Source organism: Belonocnema kinseyi, chromosome 2 (assembly GCF_010883055.1).
Source record: "Belonocnema kinseyi isolate 2016_QV_RU_SX_M_011 chromosome 2, B_treatae_v1, whole genome shotgun sequence".
NCBI classification, from domain to species: Eukaryota; Metazoa; Arthropoda; class Insecta; order Hymenoptera; family Cynipidae; genus Belonocnema; species Belonocnema kinseyi.
Window position 1 is genome coordinate 162,703,022 of NC_046658.1, and position 26,327 is coordinate 162,729,348.

Consider the following 26,327-nt stretch of genomic DNA (forward strand, 5'->3'; position numbering starts at 1 on the left):
CGCACTTTTAATCTTCTATCCTTCAACACCATATCATGGATTTTATTGATGATTTCGGGAGTACTTGCTTCTACGGGCCTTCCTGAACGTGGTTCGTCACTTCTTGATGTACGACCACGCTTAAATTCACTTACCCAGTTATAAACCGTTGCTAAGGCAGGGGCAGATGTGCCATGAACTGAGTACAATTCATTTTTTATCTCATATGAAGTTAAACCCTTTAAATGAAAATGTTTGATTACCGCTCTGAACTCGTTTTTTTTCATTTTTCTTAACGAACAATTTTTTTTTTCAATTGGTTATAAAAACACGTAAACTCAGAAGATGTGGACTGTGACTGCACCATATATCTAGTCGGGAGTGGTGCTGACTGAAAACAGATGATTTGGAGCGATTCGCGCGCATTTTTGTTGGTCATTCTAAGGACTTATTGAACTACCCTCGTATTAACTACTCTATTTTTTGTAGAAAAAATTGGGTTTTATTCCGAAATTAATTATTGTGACTAAAAATATAACTATTCTATTTTGGTCGAAAATTGTTGGGCTTTTGTTCACAAATCAATTATTTCATGGAAAATTCATGTATTTTGTGAAAAATTCGTCTTTTTCAGCGAAAAATGATTTTTTTTTCTTGAGAATTTCGGATTTTGTTTGAACATTCAACTATTCGGTGAAAATTCAGATATTTTGTTCCGAATTCGCATTTTTTTGAAGAAAATCAATTTGGTAGAAAATTAATCACTAAAATATTAACGACTCAATTTTTGGTTCAAAATTAATCTTTTTTACTACAAATTCAATAATTGAATTAACTAAATAATTATTTAGTTAAAAATTTAAATCATACGTTGAAAAATCGTGTTCTTTGATATATTATTTTTTATTTAAAATTCATTGTGTACGCTTGAAAATTTAACTATTTGGTTCAAAATTAATGTATTTTCTTTAAAATCCGAATTTTTCAGTAAAAAATTTTGCAAAATAAAAACATTTCAAAATTCATCTCTGTATTTGAAACATTTATGTGTATGACTCAAAAATTCAAAATGCTTTGTTAAAAATTGATCTTTTCATTTAGAAAATTATAGAGTTTTAATAAAGAAGAACACATTCGTTTTAAAATATACTTTCTGTTTTTTAATAGAAATAAAATTTTTTGTTTGTGCAAGTATCAACAATTATATATTTTTATTGACAATTCATCTTTTTTGATTCAATTATTAAGTATTACCATTTTTCTTGAGATTGAATCTTTTTTGGTTCAATTTACCTGTTCCTTATTTAAAATTAAAATTGATTAATTTTCCCTATTAAAAATTAAACTTGACTATTTAGGTTAAAAATTTATCTTTTTTTTTTTGTAATTCCACTATTTGCTTAAAATTATATCTTTTTAGTTAAAAATTAAAGGTTTAAAATTTAAATAAAATACTTTTATTTCGTTAAAGTATTTCTTATTGTATTATTTATTTAAAATTAAATCTTTTTTTCAATTAAAAATTTAAGTTTTTAAAAATAAAATATTATATTTTTTGTTAAGATTAGAAGTTTTTAGGTTCAATTTAAATGTTCTTTATTCGTAATAAAAATGTTTAAATTTTTTCAATTAAAAATTAAAATTGTCTATTTTCGGTTGAAAATGTATCTTTTTTTAAGAAATTCTACTATTTGCTTAAAAATGTATCTTATTAGTTCAAAATTTTCATAACATACTTTTATTTTATGAAAATATTTTGTATTGCAATCATTATTTAATATTAAAACTGTTTTAATTGTTTGTATTCGGAAATTTTTGAGTTTCGGTAATTTTATACCTTCGGATATTTTCATTTTTGGAAATTTGATTCATTTGTCCCGCATTTTCTTGTAAGAATATTTTTAATTCTTTGTACTTCTTTGCAAAAAACATCCTATCAAGTGTTGAAAAAAAATGTTAATTCGATTTTTTTATAATAAATTCTTGTGAAATTTTACATAAAACAAAAGGTTATTGTTTTTTATTGTAGTTTTAATATTTAAAAATAAAGTATACAAGAAATGCGCACTGATCACAAAAATAAAAAAATAAATTTTTTTCTTTGTTTACATTTATTCGATTTTGTTTAGGAAATATTTGAACAAAAAAATTATCACAATATTTTTTTTTATTTCAACCAAGTATTTTCCAGAAAATCAAGAAAAACGATTTTTTTGGATTTTCGCGGTTATTTTGGCAGAATTGTTCAGAATTTTTTTTTTTAATCAGGACCAAATTAAAAAAAAAAACTAACAATATTAATCATACCTGTGGCAGGAGCATAACCTATTCGCCTCTTCGTTGCTTTCAAAAACTGACCATCTTTTCCGAAGGGAGACAATGTATAGCCATTTTCAAGAACTGACTGTAATCATTTAAATAGAACATACGATCATAAAAATTTATTATTATTATTATTTAAAATAAAATAAGGAATTGAGGCGTCGATATTATAAAAAAAAATTCTACTCACCATCTCTTCCCGTTTGCCGATTGTTGGAACGTTTTTAGAAGCCTTCCGAAAAAATTCCTCTGCTTCTGAGCTTCTTCCAACCCTTGGAATATTTTTAGCAATCTTTAAAAAAAAGGCTGGAGTACCATCATCGGCTTTGGCATTGTCAATCCCAATCAAAATGATTGCAATTGCTATCAAAGAGGCTGAAATAATTGTATTATTAGGTTTTAAATTTTGTAAGAAAAATTTTTCTATTTTTTTTCTATGGAATTATTTGAAAACTCACTGCTATAAAGAATACCTGTCACACTGAGTGAATTTAATTTTCTTTTCATTTTCTGGGTATGTACCTTCCAACTTGAAAATAATTATATGTGCCGTTTGTGGAACTTATACAAAACACTGAAAAAGAAAATATTTCAAAATTTTTCATGAAAATAGAACAATTATTTATTTTAAATAAAATTCTTGTTTTTTTTTCGTTTGGTAATTGAAGATTGAAAATTAAAAATCTTATGCGCCTTTAATATGCAATGCACCAGCTAATACTGTATGCCGGGCTGCAGTCTTTTTTATTGGTAAGGAAGTTTTTTTTCTTATCTTCAAAGGAGCTTACAGTGTTTAAAATAATAAATCAAATAAATTACTAAATAATAATAAATCAAAATAGGATATATTTATCAAATACTTCTAAAATCGTTCTGAAGAATGTGAGTACGAGGGAAATTAGTATTTGAAGATTTTATACAACTTCAAATAAACTTGGCGACTGCAGCCCGGCGTACAGTCTTCGTTGGCGTGTTGAATTTTACAGGCGCAAAAGCCGATCCATTATCAATTACAAAAAAATAGGAATTTAAAAAAAATCGATTTAGCCCCGCCATTATTATGAATTTTTCATCAGAAAGGTTAATTTTCTACCAAGACATACAAATTTTCAACTGAAGAATGTAGATTAGCATCCAAAGATGAAATAGCTGAATTTCTAGTTAAATAAAATTCATTCCAACTAAAAAAAGTAATTTGAAATAAAATTTAAATAGTGGATATTTGAACTGAAGAAGATAAATTTTTTAAAAATAGTTTGATATTCCAACAAAGAGAGGAATTTCATACTAAAACGATTAATTTTAAAAACAAAAAATTAACAATATAGTTCGAGTTTCAACCAAATAGCTAATTTTCAACTAAAAGAGACCAGTTAAATAAATGAATTTTTAACAAAAATTATTAATTTTTAACTAAAAAAAGAACAATTTTTCTAACCCAAAATGAAATAGCTAAAGAATTTTTTTGAAATACACAATTCTTAACTGATAAAAAAAATTTTTAACACAAATATTTGAATTTAATATTTGAATTTTTAGCTGAAAAAGATACATTTTTAACTAAAAACGGAATGGTTAAATTTTTATTGAAATAAGTAATTGAAAAAATTCTATTTTCAAACGAAAGTTTTAAAGCTTCAACCAACAAAATTTTTGTTAACAAATTGATTCAACTATTAATTAAGTGGTTGATGTTGCCACCTAAAAAGATGAGTTTTTAATCAATTTTTTAACCAAAAATTAAATTTTCATATGATTAAAATTATTTAAAAAATGGATTAGGCAATTTTTTCGTTCAATTGTTAACTTCAAACAAAAAATAAACGGATTTTTATCAAAATGGATTAATTGTCAACTAATGAGATACATTAAAAAAAAGTTTTAAATCTTTAAAACAAAATATTTTGTAAGAAGTTTATTTAACTTTCACCAATTTAATAAAAACGAAATTCTGACAAAGAAGATGATTTTTTAAACAAGAAAATTAATATCTTAAAAGAAAAAGATAATTTTCGACAAAGTACAGAAATTTTCAACCAATTAGTTGAAATATGAACCAAAAAAGATGAATCCTAAAAAAAAATTCAATCAAGAATAAATTTTCTATTAAAAAAAAAAGATGATTTTATAACAAAACATATAAATTTTTAAATAGAAATAAAGTAATTACATTTTTAGTAAAGAAAATTAATTCTCAACAGAAAAAAAATGTTTTTTTTTAATTAGTTCAACTTTTAACTAAATTGATGAACCTTAAAAAAAATTGATGAATTTTCAACAACAAAAAAAGTTGATTAGTTAGATTTTCAGTTATTAAAATAAACTTTTAGCTAAAAGAAAAAAGAATTTTCAACAAAACAATTTAATTGAAACTAAAATGATTAATATTTACTTATAAATAAAAATGAGAAATAAAATAATTGCGGAATTTCAAAACCAGAAAGATATTTTTTCTACAAAGCAGTTGAATTTTGAACCAAAAACGTTTATTTTCAACAAAATAGTTGAATTTTCAACCGAAAGGACGAATTACCCAAAAATAAATTCAGTTTTTAATCAGATATTATGGCTTATCAAACAAATTTGCAGAATTTTCAAAAAAATGGTTGAATTAAAAATAAAACGGTTAAATAATAAACCAAAACAGAATAATTAATAACCAAAAAGTTGCAAATTAAATAAAAAAGAATGAATTTCCAAAGAAAACTGTAATAGTTAAATTTTCATTTAAAAAATTAACTTTTGCAAAAAAGACATAATTTTTCGACAAAACAGTAGAATTTTGAACAAAGAAGTTTATTTTCAACACAACATTTGAATTTTCTACCAAAAATAATTGTATTTCTAATAAAAAAAAACAAATGTTCAACATAACAATTCAATTTTGAACGAGAATAGATTATTTTAACAAAATTGTTACATTTTCAACAAAATAATAGAATTTTTAACTAAATACGATGCATTATCAACGAACAATATATAAATAGATTTATGAACAAATAAGAATGAACTGTCAACAGAAATTATTTGGATTTTATAAACATGTAAAAAAAGGGAGAAAAATTAAATAATAATTAAATCAAATGGAATAGGAAGGGAAATATAATTTTGGAATTCAAAAATTATTTTTTAAACAGAAAATATAACTTCTTACCGAAAAATTAAAAATTTGATTGTATTTTTGTCCTTAGTCTTTTTTATTATTTAAAAAAAAATTTATTTTAAAAAATGAAATAAATTGAAAATTAAAATTTTCAATAAAATTAACTTTAAACCAAAAAGAGTGAATTTTCAAACTAAAATGGAATAGTTAAATTTTCAGTTAAAAATTAACTATTTAAAGAAAAGAAGAAATTTCAACAAAACATTTAAATTTTCAACTAAAATTGTGAATATTTAACGAAAAAACGACAATTTGGAAAATAATTATAAATAAATTAGTTGAATTAGAACTAACCTTTATTTGAAGTCTCACAGAAAATTTGAATAAATGACCGTACTTTATCACACTGATCTTTAAAACTTTTGCTCGCGAGGGTTGTGCGGAAACTGAACTGTTCGCGATACAATATAAACATTACGCTTAAAAAGCTTGGACAATAGAGAGAAGACGAGTGTTTACTTTCTCGGAACGATATTTAAATATCACGTTTCCATTCTTACGCCCATGCAGGTGGACTATTTATAAATACTTTGAAAAACTTGAAAGTTAGTATTTTTTAAATTAAATCAAATTTCCATTAAATTTTTATTATTATTTTTCGAACATTTTAGCATTATATTGATGCTTTTAAATTAGGTTTCCATGTACTCAATTCATCAAAGGAATCCCGAAAAAGAATAAAATCGCAGAAAATAAGTTTTCTAAAATTAAATTCAACGCCGCCCCTCCTTAACGCCCCAGGTCGCGTTTGGGCAGTGTACAGCACCACGTGCAGATTGGGCGGTATACACCTCTCTGTTGTAATTATCGCTCTGCAGCTGATAGTAATATATACAAACATAGGGCCTGGAGCTGTACAGCGATCAAAAGCAATGGAGAACTGTACACCGCCCGAACTCGAGAAGACGCTGTACACAGCCCAAAAGCGACATGGAACGTATGCAATTGAGGCATCGAAATTCCTTTCATAATGTACTTACATGGGCATAATAGGAAATAATAGGGGAGAAAATTGTTTTTAATAAAATTAATTTAAATAAAGCATTTTGCGTTCAAAATAAAACACTTTAAATTTCTAAGATTTCACAATGAAATATAATGCATTTTTTAAGAAAATAGTTGAACTTTCAAGGATTAAAAAAATGTTTATTTTCAATCAAGAAAAAGAAACTTTTTTTGTCATAAAAGATTAACTTTCAATCCAAAAGGACGAAATGTCAACAAATACTTCATAAAAATAGTTGAATTTTTACTTTTTTTAAAATTTTTGGTGTCAATTAAACTATTCTATTTTGATGCACAATTAATTTTTTTGTTGTGATTAGAAATTTTTTTAAATTAATTTTTTGTTTGGAACTTCAACTAAATAGTTAAAAATTTCTGTAGTTTTTGGAAATTCGACTTTTTTGTTAAAAAATTAATCTTCTGTGTCAAAAATACATCTATTCGTTTGATTTTTCAAAACAAAAGTGGACTAGTCTAAATTTTCAGTTTGAAAAATTAATTTATAAAAGGAATTTTCAGCCTGTTGAGTTGAATGAAAAAAGAAGAATTTTTAAACAAAAGTTGAATTTCGTAAAAAAATGTATTTTCAAAAAAAAATTCAACCAAGTAGTTTAGTTTCCTACTAAGTATTTTAATTTTCTACCATATTGTCGAATTTTTAAGCTGAACAAAAAAAAATTCTGAAAAACAGATAATTTTGTAACTAAAATGATTATTTATTTGCAACAAAAAAAAACTTGAATGACAAAATTTGATTTTTAATCCAAAAAGGATCAAAGGTTAAATTTCTATAAAAAAATACGAGTTTTCAATAAATCTTTAATTTGTTGTCAAATTGGTAAACTTTTAATTAGAAAAGATGAATTTTTTATTTTCCATAAAACACTTAAATATTTTTTTTTACCAAAAATGGAACAGTGAATTTTTAGTTAAAAAAAATTACTTTTAAAAAAACGAACTATAATATTTTGAACTACAGCACTACTATGACTATTTTGTATTAAAAATTTCTTGGAATTGTTTTTAAGTATCATAAAATATTTAAAACATTATTTTTTATCAGAAAAGACGATTATTCAATAATATAAATAAATTTTTAACTAAAACAGATGACTTTTTAGCTAAAAATTGAATGCTTAAATTTTAGGTAAAAAAATTAATTTTTAACGAAAGAAATGAAGTTTCAACTGAATAGTTTCATTTTCAACCAAAAAAGATTTATTGTCAAATGAGAAAATAAATTGTTAAATTTTTAATGAAAAAAATATACTATAATATAAATGAAATCATTTGAAATCTTTTACAATCGTTTCAAATTTCTCAAAACTCTCGAAAATTGCGGATAGATCTTAAAAATATTTAAAGCTTCTTTAAATGATTGAAATTTTAAAAAAATTCCTGAGAATCGTTTTAAAATTTAATAAAATTTGTTTGAACAAATTCTTTTTAACTAGAAGAGACGTTCTTTTAATAATAGAAAGAAATTTTTAAATAGAACAGATTTCTCTATTAAATACATGAATTTTGAATTAAAATAGATAATTTGCCAAACTAAAAAATAGAATACCTAAATTTTCAGTAAAAAAAAATAATTTTTAACAAAATATTTAAATTAACACTCAAAAAAGATGAATTATGAAATTAAAATTAAATAAAAATTTTATTTAAAAAATCCATTTGAAACAAACAAAAGCTAATATTAAAAATACCTCAACATTTAAAAAAAAGACTGAAATTTTTTTTAATCTGTTGAAAATGCCTTGCAATAGTATTAAATATCGTAAAATCTTTAAAGAAAAATTAGATTCGACAAGAAAAGACGATTTCTTTATTAAATACATGAGTTTTTAAACTAAAATAAATAATTTTCCAAACTAAAAATAGAATACTTAAATTACCAGTAAAAAAGAGTTTTTAACCAAATATTTTAATTTTTGACCGTAAAAGAATAATTATAAAACAAAAATAAAATTAGCGCAATTTTCAATTTAAAAAACTGATTTTCGACAAACAAAAACTAGCATTAAAAATACCTCACATTTTTAAAAAATACTTTTTTTTTAAGCTATTGAAAATTCCTCGCAATTGTATTAAATATCATAAAATATTTAAAGAAAAATTATATTCGACAGGAAAAGATGATTTCTCTATTAAATAAATTAGGTTTCCACTAAAATAGATGCTTTTATAATCTAAAAAAAAAAAAATAATTAAAGTTCCAGTGAAAAAAGAGTTTTTAACTAAATATTTTAACTTTCAACGCAAAAAGATTAATTATAAAACAAAAATAAAATTAGCTAAATTTTCAATTAAAAAAATTGATTTCCAACAAACAAAAACTAATACATATTAAAAATTCATCAACATTTTAAAAAAATACTTAAATTTTTTTAAGCTAGTGAAAATTCCTCGCAATTTTATTAAATATCATAAAATCTTGAAAGAAAAATTATATTTGACAGGAAAAGACGATTTCTTTTTTCAGTACATGAATTTTTAACTAAACTAGATGATAATTTTACAAAATAAAAAATAGAATATTTAAATTTCCAGTAAAAAAATCAAATTTAACAAAATATTTTAATTTTTATCCCAACAAGATTAATTATAAAGCAAAAATAAAATGAACTATATCTTCAATTTAAAAAATTGATTTTCAATAAACAAAAAATAATACATACTAGAAATCCCTCAAGATTTAAAAAAAATTTCTTCTTCTTTGAATTCATGAATTTTTATAAAAATAGTTAATTCTTTAAACTAAAAAATGGAACACTTCAGTTTTCAGTAAAAAAATGAATTTTGAGCAAAATATTTTAATTTTTAACCAATAAAAAGATTTATTATTTAAAAAATCAGCCAAGTTTCCAATAAAAAAATTATTTGCAATAAACAAAAACTAATTTTAAAAATAGCAGAAAATCTAAAAAATTCTTCAAATGATTAAAAACTATTCAAAATTCCTTGAATCTTTTGAAATAATGTAATAAAATCTTTTTAAAAAATTTAAACTTTGGAAATACGTGGAAATATTTGAAAATCTCTTAAAATCTCTGAAATTCTTTAATCCTAAAAAGTTTTAAAAGTCCAGCAATTTTATAATGTACCTTAAAATCATTATATTATTTTTGTAACAATTAAAATATCATACAAATGCTATTATATTTTTTAGTCTCTTGTAATCACTAAAAATACTCTAAAACCTTTTAAACCGTATAAAATTGTTTAAAATTCTTACAAAGTTTGGAAAATTTTTAAAATCAAATTGAAAATTTTTAAACTTGTTAAAATTGTTTCAGCAATTTGAAAATAAAAAACATTTACAGGAAATTGAAAACTTTAAAAAGTACAAAGAATTTTGTTAAATTATTTAGGATTGAAATGAAATTCACTTTCTCATAAGAGACAAATTGCACTATGCAGTTCAAATTATAATCTTTTTTGGTATAAAAATAATCAATTTTGTTAGAAATTATTCTTTTTTGTTAAATCGTAAACTATTTCGTTGAATATTTGTTTTTTTATGTATTTATGATGAAAGAAAAAAAGATGAAAGTTTAAACTTTTTTGTATTAAATTTTGTTTAACTTTATATTATTTATAACGGGAAATGACGTTTAAGTTGCAAGGATAAAAAAAATTGAAATATTTGAAAACTTATTTGACTTACCTCTAAGTTAGCTGTGAAGAATGAATTGCCGATCCCGAAACCATTATCTCTTTTATACCCTTGTACTTTTCTATTTACGATTTTGATCATGTCTGTCCCGTAAATAAGTACAACTCTTGAATACCCGCAACTTTGTCGAACATCACTGCAGCAGTCAATGGAAAAATATTGTCGCTCTACGAAAAAATTTGGATTTTAAAAATAACAAATTTCAAGTTCTGCAAATTTTTAATTAAAATTTGATTAATTTTGAATCTTTATAGTTTAAACAAATTTAATTTCGAACGTTTTTGGTTTCAAGGTATATTTAATTTCGAACATTAACAATTGAAATTTTTCAGATTTTTACTGTTTTCAATTCAAACTTTTACTATTTTTAATATTTATAATTAAAATTTAATTCATTTGGAATATCTATAGTTCAAATTAATGCATTTGGGAACGTTTTTTTCTGTAAATTTATTTAATTTTGAAGATTTACAAATAAAAATTCAGATTCTGACATTTGCAATTGAAGATTGTTCAATATTTAATTTGTGTAATAGAAAGTTATATAATTTTGACTCAATATTTAATATTTATAATAGAAAATAATTTAATTTGGAATACTTTTTTTGAAATAATTCAATTTTGAACATTTAAAATGGAAATTTATTCAATTTCAAGAATTTTCAAATTGCAAATTCTTTAATTTTCGATATTTGGATTTCCACCCTCTTCAATATAATGTTTATAATAGAAAATAATTTAATTGGGAATAATTTATTTCAAAATAATTCAACATTGAACATTTAAAATTGAAATTTATTTAATTTTGAAGATTATGAGTAGAAAATTCTTCAATTTTTACCGTTTCCAATTAAAAATTTGACCATTTTTAAAATTTATGTGTAAAAATGATTAACTTGAAATATTTATAGTTTGAAATATATAATTCTTATCTTTTTTTGTTTAGAAATTGATTCAATTTGGAAGAGTTACAATTTAAAAAATATTCTTTAAGAATTCCAATTAAAGACTGTTCAGTATTTAATTTTTATTTAAAAAATTTAGGAATCTCTAATATTTAATGTAAAGAAAACACAAAAAATGCAATTTGAAATGTTTCTTTGGAATAGTTGCATAATTTTGTAGATTTACAATTGAAAATTCTTCAATTTTCAAGAATTGAAATTGAATATTTCTCCAGATTTAATGTTTGTATTAGAAAATAATATAATTTGGATTCTTCAAAAATAGTTCATTTTTGAAGATAAAAGTTGAAGTTGATTTAATTTTAAATATTTAAAATTTAAAATTTGTCTATTTTTACTGTTCTCAATTTAAAATGATACAATTTTTTATTTAGAATTAAGATTTGATTATTATAGAATCTTTATAGCTTAAAACAACTATTCTTGTATTCCATATTTAATTTTTTTAATAGAAAAAATGCAAACTTAAAAGGGGGTTTTTATCAGTTCAATTCTAATGTTACACAATTTTGATTCATTTAATTTACAAAATTTACAATTTACAATTTTACAGTTTTCAGATTTTCAATATAAAATTTTTCATTTCTTACTGCTTTCAATTTAAAACTCTACAATTTTTAAGATTTATAATTAGTTTGATTTATTTAGGTATTATTTATAATTGGAAAATTTAGAATTTTCAAGATTTATATTTAAAAAATGATTAATTTTGAATTTTTATTGTTTTATTGTATTTTTATTGACTATTCAATATGTAATGTGTCTCATGAAAAATAATTAAATTTTGAATGCTCTTTTTGGAATAATTTTTAAGATTTGAACTGGAACACTCTTCCATATTTAATAAGTGCAATAGAAAAAATGTATTTTGGAATAATTTTGTGTGTAGTTTAAGTTCGAAGATTTAAAATTGAAATTTATTCAATTTTGAAAATTGAACATTTTTATATTTTTACTGTATTCAATTTAAAATTCATCATTTTTTCAATTTTAAATTAATATTGGATTAATATTTAATATTTACAGTTCACAACAAGATTTTTGTTAATAAATGTATTTAATTTTTAAGTTTTTTAACTACAAATTCTTGAATTTTCAAGATTTGCAATTAAAGGCTATTCAATGTTTAATTTTTCTAATAAAAATCAATGCAATTTGAAATAATTTATTTTTAAATAATTAAATGTTGAAAAATTCTAATTTAAACGTATTCAATTTTAAAAATTTGCAACTGAAAGTTCTTTAATTTTTTAGATTTGCAATGCCATGCTCTATAATATTTAATTTTTATTATAGAAAATAATGCAATTTGGAATACTTTATTTCGAAACACTTACATTTTTATCCTAAAAAATTGAAATTTATTTTATTTTGAAGATTTACAATACAAAATTCTTTCATTTTTACCGTTTCCAAAACAAATCTAATTTCGAACGTTTTTGGTTTTTAGTTTTATTTGATCTTGAAGATTTACAATAGAAAATTCTAAGATATTTACTCCTTTTAATTCAAAATTCTAGCAATAATAATATTTATAATTAAAATTTAAATAATTTGGCATTTTTGCGGTTTAAATAATTTTACTTTGGAACGTTTTTGTTTGACAATTTATTTAAGTTTGAAGATTTATAATGAAAAAATCAGTCTTTAAGATTTTCAATTGAAGACTGTTCAATGTTTAATTTTTGTAATAGATAATAGTGGAATTTGAAATAATTTTCTGCTAAATAATTATATATTGAACATTTAAAATTGAAATTTATTTAATTTTAAAGAATCTGAGTAGAAAATTCTTCAATTTTTACCGTTTCCAATTAAAAATTTGACCATTTTTAAAATTTATGAATAAAAAGGATTAAATTGCAATATTTATAGTTTGAAATATATAATTTTTATCTTTTTTTGTTTAGAAATTGATTCAATTTTGAAGAGTTACAATTAAAATATCATTCTTTAAGAATTGCAATTTAAGACTGTTCAGTATTTAATGTTTATAATGAAAAATAATGTAACTTGAAATCCTTTTTTATTCATATAGTTTATTTTTGAACAAAGAAAATTAAAACTTATTCAATTGAAAATTTTTTCTACAGGAAAATCTTCATACTTTGAGATTTGCAATTTAAGAATCTTAAATTTTTAATATGTAGCGTACAAAAAAAATGCAATTTGAAATATTTTTTGGAATAGTTAAATAATTTGGAAGATTTTCAGTTGAAAATTCTTCAGCTTTTAAGATTCACAATTGAAGAGTGTTCAATATTTAATTTTTATAATAGAAAATAGTGCAGTTGGAAATACTTTTTTTCAAATATGTCAATTATGAAAATATATAATTGATATTTATCAAATTTTGCAAAATTTGCAATTTGTAAGTTTTTTGAAAAATAATATTTTAATTTTGAAGATTTTGTTTTGTTTAGAAATTGATTCAGTTTCGAAGATTAGCGAAGAAAAATTCTTCAGTTTTCGAGATTTACAATTTAAAATTCTGCATTTGTGCAGACTTTTTTGTTAATAAATTTATTTAATTTTGAAGATTTGCGACTGAATATTCTTGTGTTTTTAAGATTTGAAATTTAAGACTGTTCAATATTTAATTTTGATTGCATAGAATTGGAATTTATCGAATTCCGAAGATTTGCTATTGAAAATTCTTTATTTTTTACTAATTTAATTTAAAAAACTACAAAATTTAAAAGATTTATAATTATAAATTGATTCATATGGAATATTTTGAAAAATGTGTTTTTAACATTTTTTAGAAATAATTACCATGTTGAAGATTTACAATAGTTTTGCAATTCATGACTCTCCAGTATTTAATGTTTGTAATATAAAATAATCCAGTTTGGAATATATATTTTTTAATAGTTCAATTTTTAACATACAAAATTGAAATTTATTCAATTTAAAAATTTACAAATGAAAATTTTTTAAGTTTTACTGTTTTCAATTTAAGATTCTACAATTTTAAGATGATTAAAATTGGATTAAATTTAAACATGTATAGTTTTAAAAATAGAATATTGAATGTTTTTTGTTTATAAATTTATTTAATGTCAAAGATTTACAATTAAAAATTCTGTAGTTTGTAAGATAATTGCAATTAAAGGAATTTTTTTACATTTTCATTAAGGGCTTCCGAAGTTTAAAATGTAGGACTTAAGTTTAGAAAGTTTGAAAAATGATTTTTCAATCTATTTTTCGACCAAGAAGATTAATTTTTTAACAAAAAAAGCTTAATTACTACAAGAAATAAATGATATTTTAACTAAGAAATAGATATTTTTAATCGTTTAATAGATTATCTTGGAACTAAAAACTAAAATTAAGCTTTATATTAAAATAGTTGAATTTTTAATTCATCTTTTCATTATGAAATTAATATCCTGCATTGAGAAATAATGATTTTATTTAAAAATTCATTAATTGATTGAACAATGAATTTAATTCACAATGAATGCAACCATTTTCTCAAAAAGTCGTTTCCTCGGTTGAAAAATTAACCATTTTCTTGATTTTAAAAAAAATTATAATTAATTTTCAAGTTGAAAATTTATCTTTCTCCTTTTTGGTGAAAATTCATCTTGTCAGTTAGAAACTCATGTCATTTAATAAAAATTTGTCTTTTATAGTAAAAAAAATAATTTTTTGAATTAAAAATTTTTCATTTTTGGTTGAAATTTAAAAAAATGAAGAGTTTATTTTCGTTATTTGCTTTACTTTTTTTATTGGAAAATTCAACTTAAAAAATTAAAAATTTCAAAGATTTTTGTATGCATTACAGATCAAAGTCAATACTTTTTCATTGCGTCTGCACCTAATTCGGTTCAATTTAATTGTAAAAGAGGTCACAGCCCTTATCACTACAGGTGAGAAAAACGTGCTTAACATACCTGGCCTATAGATTTGCATATCAGATTTTAAGGAGACTTGTGTTGAGTGATTCAAATAAATAGTTCAATTTTTTACCAAAAAAATGAATTTTTAAACAAAAATGTAGATTTTTTAATCCAAATATATTTTTTTAACCAAAAACGTAATATTAAACAAAAAATTAAATTAAGCAAACAAGATGATTTTTCTACAAAACAATTCAATTTTTAGCTAAAATCTTTAAATAAAAAAGTAAATTTTTTACTAAGTACTTTAACTTTCAACTCAGTAGTTGATTTTCAACTAAAAAATATTTTAATTTAAAATGAAAAATAGTGGCATTCAACCAAAAAAGAGAAATTTCCAACAAAATAGTTAAATTTTTTACCAGAGAGATAAATTTTTAACTAAAAAATTAATGTTCAACAAAAAGTTTTAAGATTTAAGCAACTTATTTAATTTCAAATAAAAAAGACAATTTATCATCCAAGAAGATAAATTTTCCACCAAATAAAACGAATTTTCAGCAAAATACATGATTCTTGAATTAAAAACTGAAAATTTCGACTAAGAAACATAAGTTTCAACCGCAATAGTTGGACTTTTAGTCAAGAAGAGTAAAATTTTTAACCAAAAATCTAATAGTTGAATTTTCACTTAAAAAAATTATTTGACTCTCCAAAAAAATTTTTTTTCAGCTAAGAAGATTCATTTTACGCAAAAGAAGATGAATTTTAGAACATTTTTAACCTAAAATAAAATAGCTAAATTTTCGTATGAAAAATCATTTTTTTCTAAACAAAATTATTCTTTAACCAAAAAGATTTCTTTTCTATTAAAGAAGACGAATTTTGAAGGAAAAACTTTTTTTTTAAATGGTAGAATTTTTTACTCAAAAAAATAATTTTTTAAACAATAATTTTTATTTTGCACAAAAGTAGAGGTATTTTCAACAAAATACATGAATTTTAAACACGATAGTGAAATTTTGGACTGAAAACATACATTTTCAATGAAACAGGGACAATTTTGGCTAAAAAGAGAAGTTTGACCAAAAATAGTTGAATTTTTAGGCAAAAAGATAAATTTTTGATCAAAAATAAAATAGCTAAATTTGAACATAAAAGAATTATTTTTGACTAAAAAAAATTATTTTTTCACGAAAAAGATTTATTTTCTATAAGAGACGAATTTTAAAGAAAAAACTTAATTTGAAAGAAAATAGTGGAATTTTATACTAAAAAAACATACATTTTGAAGAAAATATTGGACATTTTGGATAAAAATATGAGTTTTAACAAAAAATAGTGGAATTTTGAGATTTTTACCAAAGAAGGCCATTTTTCAATAAGAGTTATGAATTTATAATAAAAAGTCAGAATATTCAATAGAAAAGATGACTTTTTAGTTAAAAATATAAATTTTGAACCATAATAAAAATAGTTTAGTTTTGACTTGAAAAAATGCATAAATTTTAGACAAGATAGTGAAATTTTTTAATAAAAAACATACATTTTTGTTAAGACAGTGAAAATGTTGGCTAAAAAGATAAGTTTTAACAAAAATAGTTGAAGTGTTAGATAAAAAGATAAATTTTTTAACCAGAAGTAAAATGTCTAAATTTGAGCAGAAGAAAATTATTTTTCACTAAGAAAATTATTTTTTAACCAGAAAGATTTATTTTCTATACATGAAGACAAAATTTTAACAATAAAAAAATAAATTGTTCAATAAAAGTCATACAATTTCAAGCAAATTTTGGAGGTTTTGACTACAAATATGAGTTTAAACAAAATGAGTTGAATTTTTATAACAAAAAATTTTAACCGAAAATAAATGGTTAGTTTTTGACTCAATAAAATTATATTTAAATCCAAAATATTTATTTTTCTTAAAAGAAGGCGAATTATCAACGAAGAAATGAATTTTTAAAAAAATAGTGGAATTTTTTACTAAAAAATTATACATTTTCATACAAATATTGAAAATTTTTTATAAAATTATGAGTTTTAACAAAAATAGTTCAATTTTTAGCGAAAAAGATACATTTAAAAAAAATGGAAATTTTCACTTTGAAAAATAATTTTGTAACCAAGATAAATCATTTTTAACTAAGGTAGGCGATTTTGCACAAAATACATGAATTCATGAGTGTTCAGTTAAAAATATAAACTCTGAACCAAAAATATAATAGTTAAATTTTCAGTTAAATAATCATTTATTTCATGTCAATTTAACAACATACATGTTTTATTTAACAACATACATTAATTTTAAATAAAAAATTCAACTGTTTAGTGAAAAATTAACTTTTATAGGAAAATTAACAATTTGGTTAAAAAGACATTTTTTTGTTCTTTTAAAGTTAAACTTCATTGTTAAAAATTTAATTTTGTTGTTGAAGATTCTTGATTACAGTAGGAAATGGTTTGTTTGAAAATGTAATGATTTTTTAATTTAACAGTGTCTTTTTTAGTTGAAAATTTCATATATTTTGTTTAAAATTCGGCTTTTCTGGTATAAATATTGAATTATTTTGTAGACAAATTATTTCTATAGTTTAAACTTTAGCCTAATTGTTCAAAACTATTTTTTTTATTAAAAATGAATATTTAAAAAACATTTATTACTTACATTTTTGTTGAAAATTTATATTTCTTAGTGGATTATTAAACTACTTGGTTGAAAGTTAAAATATTTGATTAAAAATTCAGTCTTTTGGTTGCAAATTTTGGACTTTCAAAGAAAATAATTGCGTTAAAAATTTAACTGAGATCTCGGAAATTGTTTTTTTTTTAAATTTTATTGCTAATATTAAATGTTTTGAATTCAAAATTTAACACTTACATTTTTGGCGACAATTTGTCTTTCTTAGTTGAAAGTTGATTTATTTTGTTAAATTTTTTGTTTTCTTATAAAATAATATTTTTTCAACTGAATATATAACTATTCGACTTTTTATTGTGAATTCATTTTTTGGTTTAAATTTAAACTTTCTTCCTGAGTAATGTTTTTCGTTTCGGGCAACAAATTATTTGTTTAAATTGAAAATGTCACGATTGCAGTTTTGGTGGAAAAATAATTTTTTAAAATGAAAATTCAACTATTTAGTCAAGATTCATGTATTTTGTTGGCAAACAATTTTTAAATGAAAATTTAAATATTTCTTTTTGGTTAATTTTCTATTTTTTTTGTGAAATCTCAACCCATTTGTAAAAAATTAATGTATTTTGATAAAAATTCATCTTTTCCATCGAAAAACAATCTTCTTGGCTAACAATTTATGCTTTGTTATAAATTCAACTATTTAGTCGAAAATTTGAATTATAATTTTTTGCTTAAATTACAATTATTATGTTAAAACATAATTTTTTTGGTTTGAAAATTTTCCTATTTTGGAAGAAAATTCATTTCTAGGTTTTAACATTGAACTATATTTTTCACAGTTGCGTCTTTTTTCAAAAAAAATTAATTTATCAACTAAAGATTTAGATAATTTTTCAATTCTGCTAAAGTTGGTTTCATTGAAACTTAATTTATTTTTATAAAAATATGTATTTTTTGTTATTAAATAATACTTTAGCTAAAAATTTGAATGATACAATTTTGATTGAAAATTTATCTTTTTAAGTTGAAAATTGAATTATTTTGTCGAAAACTTTTCTCTTTGGTTTGCAGATTAATTTCTTCAGTTCAAAATGAACTTCTGTTTGAGAATTCGTTTTCTTTTTTCATTAAAAAAATTAATTTTTTGAATTGATAATGTAACTTTTCTAATTTGTTGTGAAAATTTATTTATTTTTTGTAGAAAATTCAACTCTTCAGGAATAAATTCATGTATTTTGTAGATTTTTTTCAAGGAATCTGTTTTATCATCAGATAATAACAGAAATTCCTGACGTCTTTTCAGACTAGATGGAATTATGGATTAGTTTTTTTTTTAATTAAAGTTTTTTCTCAAAAAAGAATCGTAAGTTCTGTGGTTCGATTCCCAGTGGAGCGAAGGAGAAGATCTTTTTTAAAAAAAAAACTTTTATTTAAAAAATTAATGTATAGCTCCATCTAGTCTGAAAAGACGTTAAGAATTTCTGTTATTCTCTGATGATAATAGAGATTCCTTAATATAAAATTAATTATCCCTTATTTATCATATTATTATGCTTTGTTCCTCTATTAATAGATAAATGATAAATTAATTTAATTTAATAAATATTAAATCGAATAATACTATAATAATATTAAAACTTGTTAGTAGTAAAAATAAATAATGATAATCATAATGGTCTACCCTTAAATTAATAAGGAATAATTTGCCTACAGTGAAATAATTACTTGTATTTCTTCTTTATTTGTTACAATACATACATTTTTCGGTTCTAATGAATACTAGAAAAAAAGTAATAAAACACTACATGAATAGTGCGATTGGCGAAGAAGCGCTGTGAATTTTCTCCCATTGGTTACAATTTTAATGATAAATTATTGTTATATTGGCTGCACTTTATTTAATAATAAATTTCAATTGGTACTTTATGCTGTAATTCGCTAAAGGATTTCAGTTCGTATCTTGGTGATTTAACCAAATGCTGCAAGTTTCGCTGGCAACCTCACACATTGTTGCCAATGCTCTGTTGGTCACGTCATAATCTGCTGTAAACATCAGTTCAAGTAAATAACTGATAATAATGATAAGAATAATAATAATTCAATAATAAATGCAATTTTTATGTAATTATATAGACGCCTCCATTCCATACCGCTCCAGGCCGCGCCTGGGCGGTGTACAGTTCATTGGGCGATTTTCAGCTTTTTAGACGCTGTACAGCCCATTGGGCGTTGCACAGCTCATTGGGCAGTGTACAGTCAATTGGGTGATGTACACTTTTGAGCGGTGTACATAACTTCAGAAGACGTATAGCCTTTTTGGACAGCATAAAGCCATTTGGACTATTTACAGCCTTTTGGGCGGTGTACATCTCATTGGGAGGTATACAGATATTTGGGCGGTGTACAGCTTCAAGTCCTATATATCAGAATAGAACATGGAGTTATACAGCGATCAAATGTAGAAGTGAGCTGTACACTGCCTAAAAGTGACCTGGAACTGTCTGGAGTTAAGCCGTCGATATTTTATATCTAATTATAATCTGAATACTGAATGTAATTTTAATTTATTTAATTATAAGTAAATTGTTAATTATTTTATTAACTTATTTGACTGAAATTTATATATTCAGCGCGCCTATTTAAATATTTTAAATGTGAATTTTCACCCAGAGTAAAATACAAAGTGTAAAAAAAATTTTTAAAATAAAAAAAAAAATACAAAGAAAAGTTAGGCACTTACCAGTTATACCCATGGATCGTTTGCCAAAGATGCTTCCATTAAAGGGCGGCTTCCTGTAGACTGCTTCTGCGTTCAAAACAGCAGTGGACAAAATAACCAGGAGAACAAGTATGACACGGCAAGACAGCATGTTGCAGTTGGGTGTATTTGACTAAAATAAAATTTAAAAATAAGATATATTTTTATAAAATTTATAGTGTGGCATAAAAAAGCATTTTCGGAAAATGTTAAGACAAATTATTGCATTTTTAACAAAATAGATGAATTTTTAACAAAATAGATGAATTTTTAACAAAATAGTTGAATTTCGAACCAAAAAGACAAACTTTCGACGAAGAAGGTGAATTTTCAATGCAGAAGATTAAATTTCTACTAAAAAATACAAATTTTTAACAAAACACATGAATTTGTTAATAAATTTTTAATATTTTTAATTAAAAAGACGAGTTTTGAAAAAAAGTAATAATTGATATTCAAAACAAAATTTTTTAAATTTTAAAAGAAAAAAAAACCAAAATAGTTGCAGTTTTAACCAAAAAGGATAAAATTTCTACAAAGGGATGGAATTTCAATATAAAACGACTAACTTTTAATAACATAGTCGAATTTGTAACCAAAAAATATTTTTCAATGAGAAAGAAAAATGTTTCATTTTCAACCCAAAAATTGATTTATTTCGTTAAAAATATACTTTTTCCTTGAAAATTGAATTTTTTATTAAAAATTAATATTTTGTTTCAGAATATTAGGTTGAAGAAATATTTCTTAGAAAATTCATCTGATTTGAAAATATTTCATCTTTTTTGTTCAAAAACACAAAGAGGTCCAAAAATTTTGTTGGGTAAAAAAATTAAATTATTTTGTTGAAAATTCATCTCTTTTTGAAAATATTTAATCTTTTCTGGTTAAAAATACAACTGGTTGGAAATGAACGCTTTTTTAGTGAGGACTAAACTGTATTGTAAGAAGATTGTTTTTTTGGTGGAAAATTAATTTGTAAATTAACTTTTCAGTTAAGAAATAATGTTTTTGGAATAAAAAATTTAACTTTTTTGTAGAAAATGTATGTATCTTCATAAATAATTGATTTATTTTTGTTAAAAGATACAATTGACGGAAAATAAATATTATTCTAGTAAGTATTCAAATATATTGTAAAAAATAGTGTGTTACGGTATAAAATTTATTTATTTTGTTAAAAATTTACTTTTTTGTAGGAAATTAATATTTTGAGTTGAAAAATTCAACTATTTTGTAGAAAAGTTTTTTTTGGTTAAAAATACGGATGGTCGAAAATCATTATTTTTAAAAATGCGGATTCAACTATATTATAACAAACTTGTCTTTTTGTTAATAAATTAATTTATGTTGTTGAAAAATTGACATTGTTTAGAAATTAATATTTTCAAGTTAAAAAATTAAACTATTTCGTACAAAATTCATCTCATTTTAAAACTTTTAAATCTTTTTTTGCATAAAAATACAGATGGTCGAAAATTAATCTTTTTCTAAACAGGATTCAACTATATAGTAGAAAATTTTTCTTTTTGGCAGGAAATTGATTTCTCGTTGTCAATGTAAATTATTTATTAACAAATTTATCTGTGAAAATATTTCATCTCATTTGTTTAAAAGTTCAGCTGGTCGAAAATAAATCTTTTTTGTATCGAGGATTCGACTTCTCTGTAAAAAAACGTTGTTTTTTTTTGTAGAAAATTCATTTATTTGAATGGAAAATGACATTTTTGTTTAAAATTAATATTTGGTAGTCAAAAAATTTAATTATATGGTAGATATAATTTTATATAATAGTAGATAATTATAATGGATATATAATAGATATAATGGTAGATAATTTTATAGAAAAATCACCTCTTTTTGGAAATGGAATTTTTGTAAAAAATTAATATTTTTGGATTAAGAAGTTAAGCTATTTTGTAGAAAATTCACCTCCTTTTAAAAGTAGACTGTTTGTTTAAAATTAATATTTTTGGATAAAGAAATTAATATATTTTATAGAAAATTCGCCTCTTTTCGAAAGTGGACTTTTTTTGTTAAAAATTAGTATTTTGGATTTATAAATGTTACTATTTGGTAGAAAATTCACTTTTTTTAAATAAACTTTTTTGTTTAAAAATTAATATTTTTGGGTTAAAAATATCAACTTTTTGATAGAAAATTAATTTCTTTTTGAAGAATATTGCATCTTTTAGTTGCAAATATAACTGGTCGAAAATTAATCTTTTTTTTCAGTAAGAATTCAATTAAATCATAGAAAATGTGTCTTTTTGATAAATTGAACTATTTTTAATTTATAATAAAAATCTTATTCGACTACAATATCAACTACTGAATTTTTTCGCGAGAATTATTTTTTTTCTGAAAATTCAAACATGTATTTGGCAGATTAACTTTTTCGTTAAAAGTGATAAATTTTTTACGTTTTTGAAAAATCCTAGAAAAATTATATTTGTATACTTTTAAAAAGAAATGCACAAATAAACTAAAAAATAAAAAGTTATTCAACATTTTTTCTTTTGTACAATATTCCAGAGAAGTTATATTGTCAACTTTTTTCGTTTCGTCTATACTCGAAAAAGCCTTAAAATTTTCAAAAAAATATATTTTTAAAAGTTTTTAATTTTCAAAATCAAATAATTCTTAAAACCGCCAAATATTTTTTTAACATTAGAAATTACCTTATTCGTCAAAGAAGTAGAATTCAAAGTAGTTTCTTCGTCAGTAGTCAATAGTCGGGTGTTGCCTTACTTTTTCGCTTCAATGCTTTTATACTGAAAAGAACAATAAGAAGATAAACGATCCTGTCAAATGCAAGTGACCTACATCACTTGAATCTTATGGCGATCAATAAGAAAATCATTAAAAAAAAATTGATTCTATTTGAAGAAATTGTTCAGGCTAATACATTCAGTCTAAAAGCAACGCAAAACTATAAAGAATACACTTTAGAAAAAAATTTTATTGCAGCAGAAAAATTGGCGTTATAAAACACTTTGAATTAAACAAAACTTAAAATTGTATTTTACAAATGTTTTTTTTTTAAAAACGTTTTATTTTATATTATTTCTTTGAGATAGGTCAAAAAAAGATTTGTTGATTGTAAAAATAGTTATTGTTTAATTTAGAATATATTTCGTTCAAGATTGATTAAAGCGAGTTCAAGTTTTATTTCGGGTAAGAATTCTACTATTCGGTTAAAAATTTTATTATGTTGTTGAAAATGTAACTATCTTGTTAAAAAGTCATCTTTTTTGGGCTAAGCTACTTTATTAAAAATTTATTTTTCTGTTTGACGATACATCTCTTTTGTTGAAAATTAAACTTTTTTATTTATAAATATTAATTTTCATATGTTAAAAATAATATTTTTGAGTTGACATCTTTTTTTGAATATTTATTTTTTTTAAAGATTCATCATTTTCTGTGGAAATTCATCTCTTTGGTTAAGAATGTAAGCGCTTTGTTGAAAATTCGTCTTTTTTGCAATTAAAAATTTATTTACAAAATTTTTTTTTGTCGCACAAGATATTTTTCATTAGAAATTTATCTTTTTTAGTGAAAAAATTTAAAAAATTCACTAAAAATAGATTTTTTTGTAGAAACTTAATATTAAAACTCCTTTGTGGAAAATACAGATTTTTAGTTCAAAATTAATTTGTTTTGGTTGATGATTAAACTATGAAATTCAAAATTCGTATTTTTTGTTTGAAAGATTAACTACTTGGTTTAAAATGAAACTACTTTCGAGAAAAATTTCTAGAATTGATTTATCATCTAAGTTAAGAATTTATTTGTTTTATTTTTATTTGTTGAGGACATTCGCATTTTTGGCTGGAAAATTTAATAAAACAAATTTAAAAGAAAATTTAACTGTTTTGTTGAAAATTAACCTATTTGTTAAAAATTTATATTATAAATCTATTTATTTAAAAACGTATATGATTCGAATTGTTAGTAGAAAATCAGTTTTTCGTTGTTAAAAATACAATTTATAATGTTAGAAATCATTATATCTTGTTTGAAAGTTAATAATTTTGATTGAAAATTTACAATTTTACTTAAAAATTCATCTTGTTGGGTAAAAATTGAAATACTTTGGTCAAAATGTCTTTCTTTTTTTGCTAAAAGTTAATGTTTTAATTAAAAGTTTAGCCGTTAGGTTAAAAATAAAATTTTTTGTTTAAAATTGATGTATTTTCTTGAAAATTCAACTTTTCGGTAGAAAATAATTTTTTTGTTGTTACAAATCCGATTGTTATCTTACAAGTTATTATATTTCAGTTAAAGATTCATAATTTCAGTTAAAAGTTCATCACGTTGGGTACAAATTGAATTTTGTGTTGAAAACTTTTTTTTGGTTGCACATTAATTTTCTGATTAAATGTTTAACTGTTTGTTGAGCCAAACAATTAAACATTTAATTAAAAAATCAACTTTTTAAAATTCATGTATTTTGTTGAATGTTAATATAAGTTAGTTAAGGATACAAAATTTTAGTTGAAAAGTGTTTTTTTTTGTTTGTTGAAATTTAATTTTAACCCAAAGTTTAATTAATGTTTTAAAGATGACCTTCTTTGTTTAAAATTCATTTATTTGGTAGAAAACATGTTTTTTGTTTGGGTAAAAAGTTAATCTTATTAGCTGAAAACTTGAATCATTTGTAAAAATTTATTTATTTATTTAAAAATTCGTTCTTTTGGTAGAAACAAATTTGTCAGGTAAAAATACAACCGTTTGATTACAGATTAAAGATTCATAATTTTAGTTTAAAATTCATCTAGTTGGTTAAAAATTAAACAATTTCTTTTTTGGTTAAAAATCAAATTTGTGGAAAAACATAGATTTTTTAGTTAAAAGGTAAAACATCTGGTTAAAAATACATATTTTATATAATTTAATAAGACTTTTTTAAGATTTGTAATTAAAATATGTTTTGGAAAAAATATAAAATATTACTCTTTTTTGAATAGAAAATCGAACTGCTTGGTTGGAAATTAATCTGTTTTAATTAAAGATTCCTATTTTTAGTTAAAAATTCATCTGTTTGGTTAAAACTTGTACTTTTTGTTCAAATTACGGGTTTTTCGGTAAAAATAATGTTTTAAACAGAAAATGTAACTACTTGGTTAAAAAAAAACTTTATCGAAATTAGTAACGTGGCCTCCATTCCAAACCGCTCCACATCACGATTAGGCGGTGTACCGCGCTAAAACCCATTTAGGCGGTGTACAGCACTTCGCCGCGTTTGGTCGCTGTATAGATCCACTTCCTATGTTCATACCCAGGACTTGGAGTTGTATAGCTATCAAACACCACGGAGAGCTGTACTCCGCCCAAACACGAGGGAGATCTGTACACCGCCTAAACGCGATGTAAAGCGGTATGCAATGGAGAAGTTGAAATTGAAGTTTCGAAAATTCGATAAAGGTACGGAAAATCTTACATTTTTATGTAAACTCTGTAATTAAATAAATAAAAAAGTTAGTTTAAAAATAATTGACTTGCCTTGAATGTTTCCCAGCAAGTGATGGTGGAAAACTGATCTCTTCACTTGATGCTGAAGCTTTTTATACTGATCGAAAATTGACTAATACAGAGAAATGTACCACACTGATCCCTTTGGGTGATGAAAATAAGCTATCAGAGAAAATATAAGTTAATTTTCCCTCGTCCTGATTGTCCTAGAGGCTCTTTGGGGGAAAAAAATTAGTTGTAGTGAATGAATTTCCTAATACTCTTATCTTCAGTTTATGAGAGGCGTTTTTAGTTGGCAATTTCAAGAGTCGAAGGAAGCAATACTTATTTTATTTTATAAAATTAAGCATTTTGATAGATGAAATAATAATAATACCCAAAACATAATTTATTACCTGAAATTTTGAAAAAATATTCACATTATTAAAGTTTAGTCTCCCAAATTTATTTAAAGAATGCATTAATTACGTTAAATCTATTGGAGGGGGGGGG

General features: G+C 22.4%; 2 protein-coding genes across 4 annotated transcripts in view; both read right to left on the minus strand.

Annotated features, from left to right (window-relative positions):
• Positions 1-5,828, minus strand: part of LOC117167830 — an 8,284-nt gene extending 2,456 nt beyond the window's left edge. Inside the window, exons 1-4 of one of the 2 annotated variants that reach the window (XM_033353035.1) lie at positions 5,759-5,828; positions 2,775-2,875; positions 2,492-2,676; positions 2,287-2,383 (exon numbers count right to left, since the gene is read on the minus strand). In XM_033353035.1, the coding sequence (XP_033208926.1) occupies positions 2,287-2,383; positions 2,492-2,676; positions 2,775-2,808 (316 nt within the window). In that variant the 5' untranslated portion in view covers positions 2,809-2,875; positions 5,759-5,828. Of the gene's footprint in view, positions 1-2,286; positions 2,384-2,491; positions 2,677-2,759; positions 2,876-5,758 lie in introns of both variants that reach the window. The other variant, XM_033353034.1, reaches the window with a different exon arrangement.
• Positions 5,829-19,344: 13,516 nt separating this feature from the next.
• On the minus strand, positions 19,345-23,133 carry LOC117167831 (SIFamide-related peptide). Of its 2 annotated transcripts, none has more exons than XM_033353037.1 (3): positions 23,039-23,133; positions 20,340-20,490; positions 19,345-19,639 (listed from the first exon to the last, which is right to left on the minus strand). In XM_033353037.1, the coding sequence occupies exons 2-3, from the start codon at positions 20,467-20,469 to the stop codon at positions 19,548-19,550; spliced, it is 222 nt and encodes a 73-aa protein (XP_033208928.1). In that variant the 5' UTR covers positions 20,470-20,490; positions 23,039-23,133; the 3' UTR covers positions 19,345-19,547. The 2 variants fall into 2 exon arrangements, with proteins under 2 accessions (XP_033208928.1, XP_033208927.1); XM_033353036.1 differs by having other exon boundaries at positions 19,345-19,642.
• Positions 23,134-26,327: the final 3,194 nt, after the last annotated feature.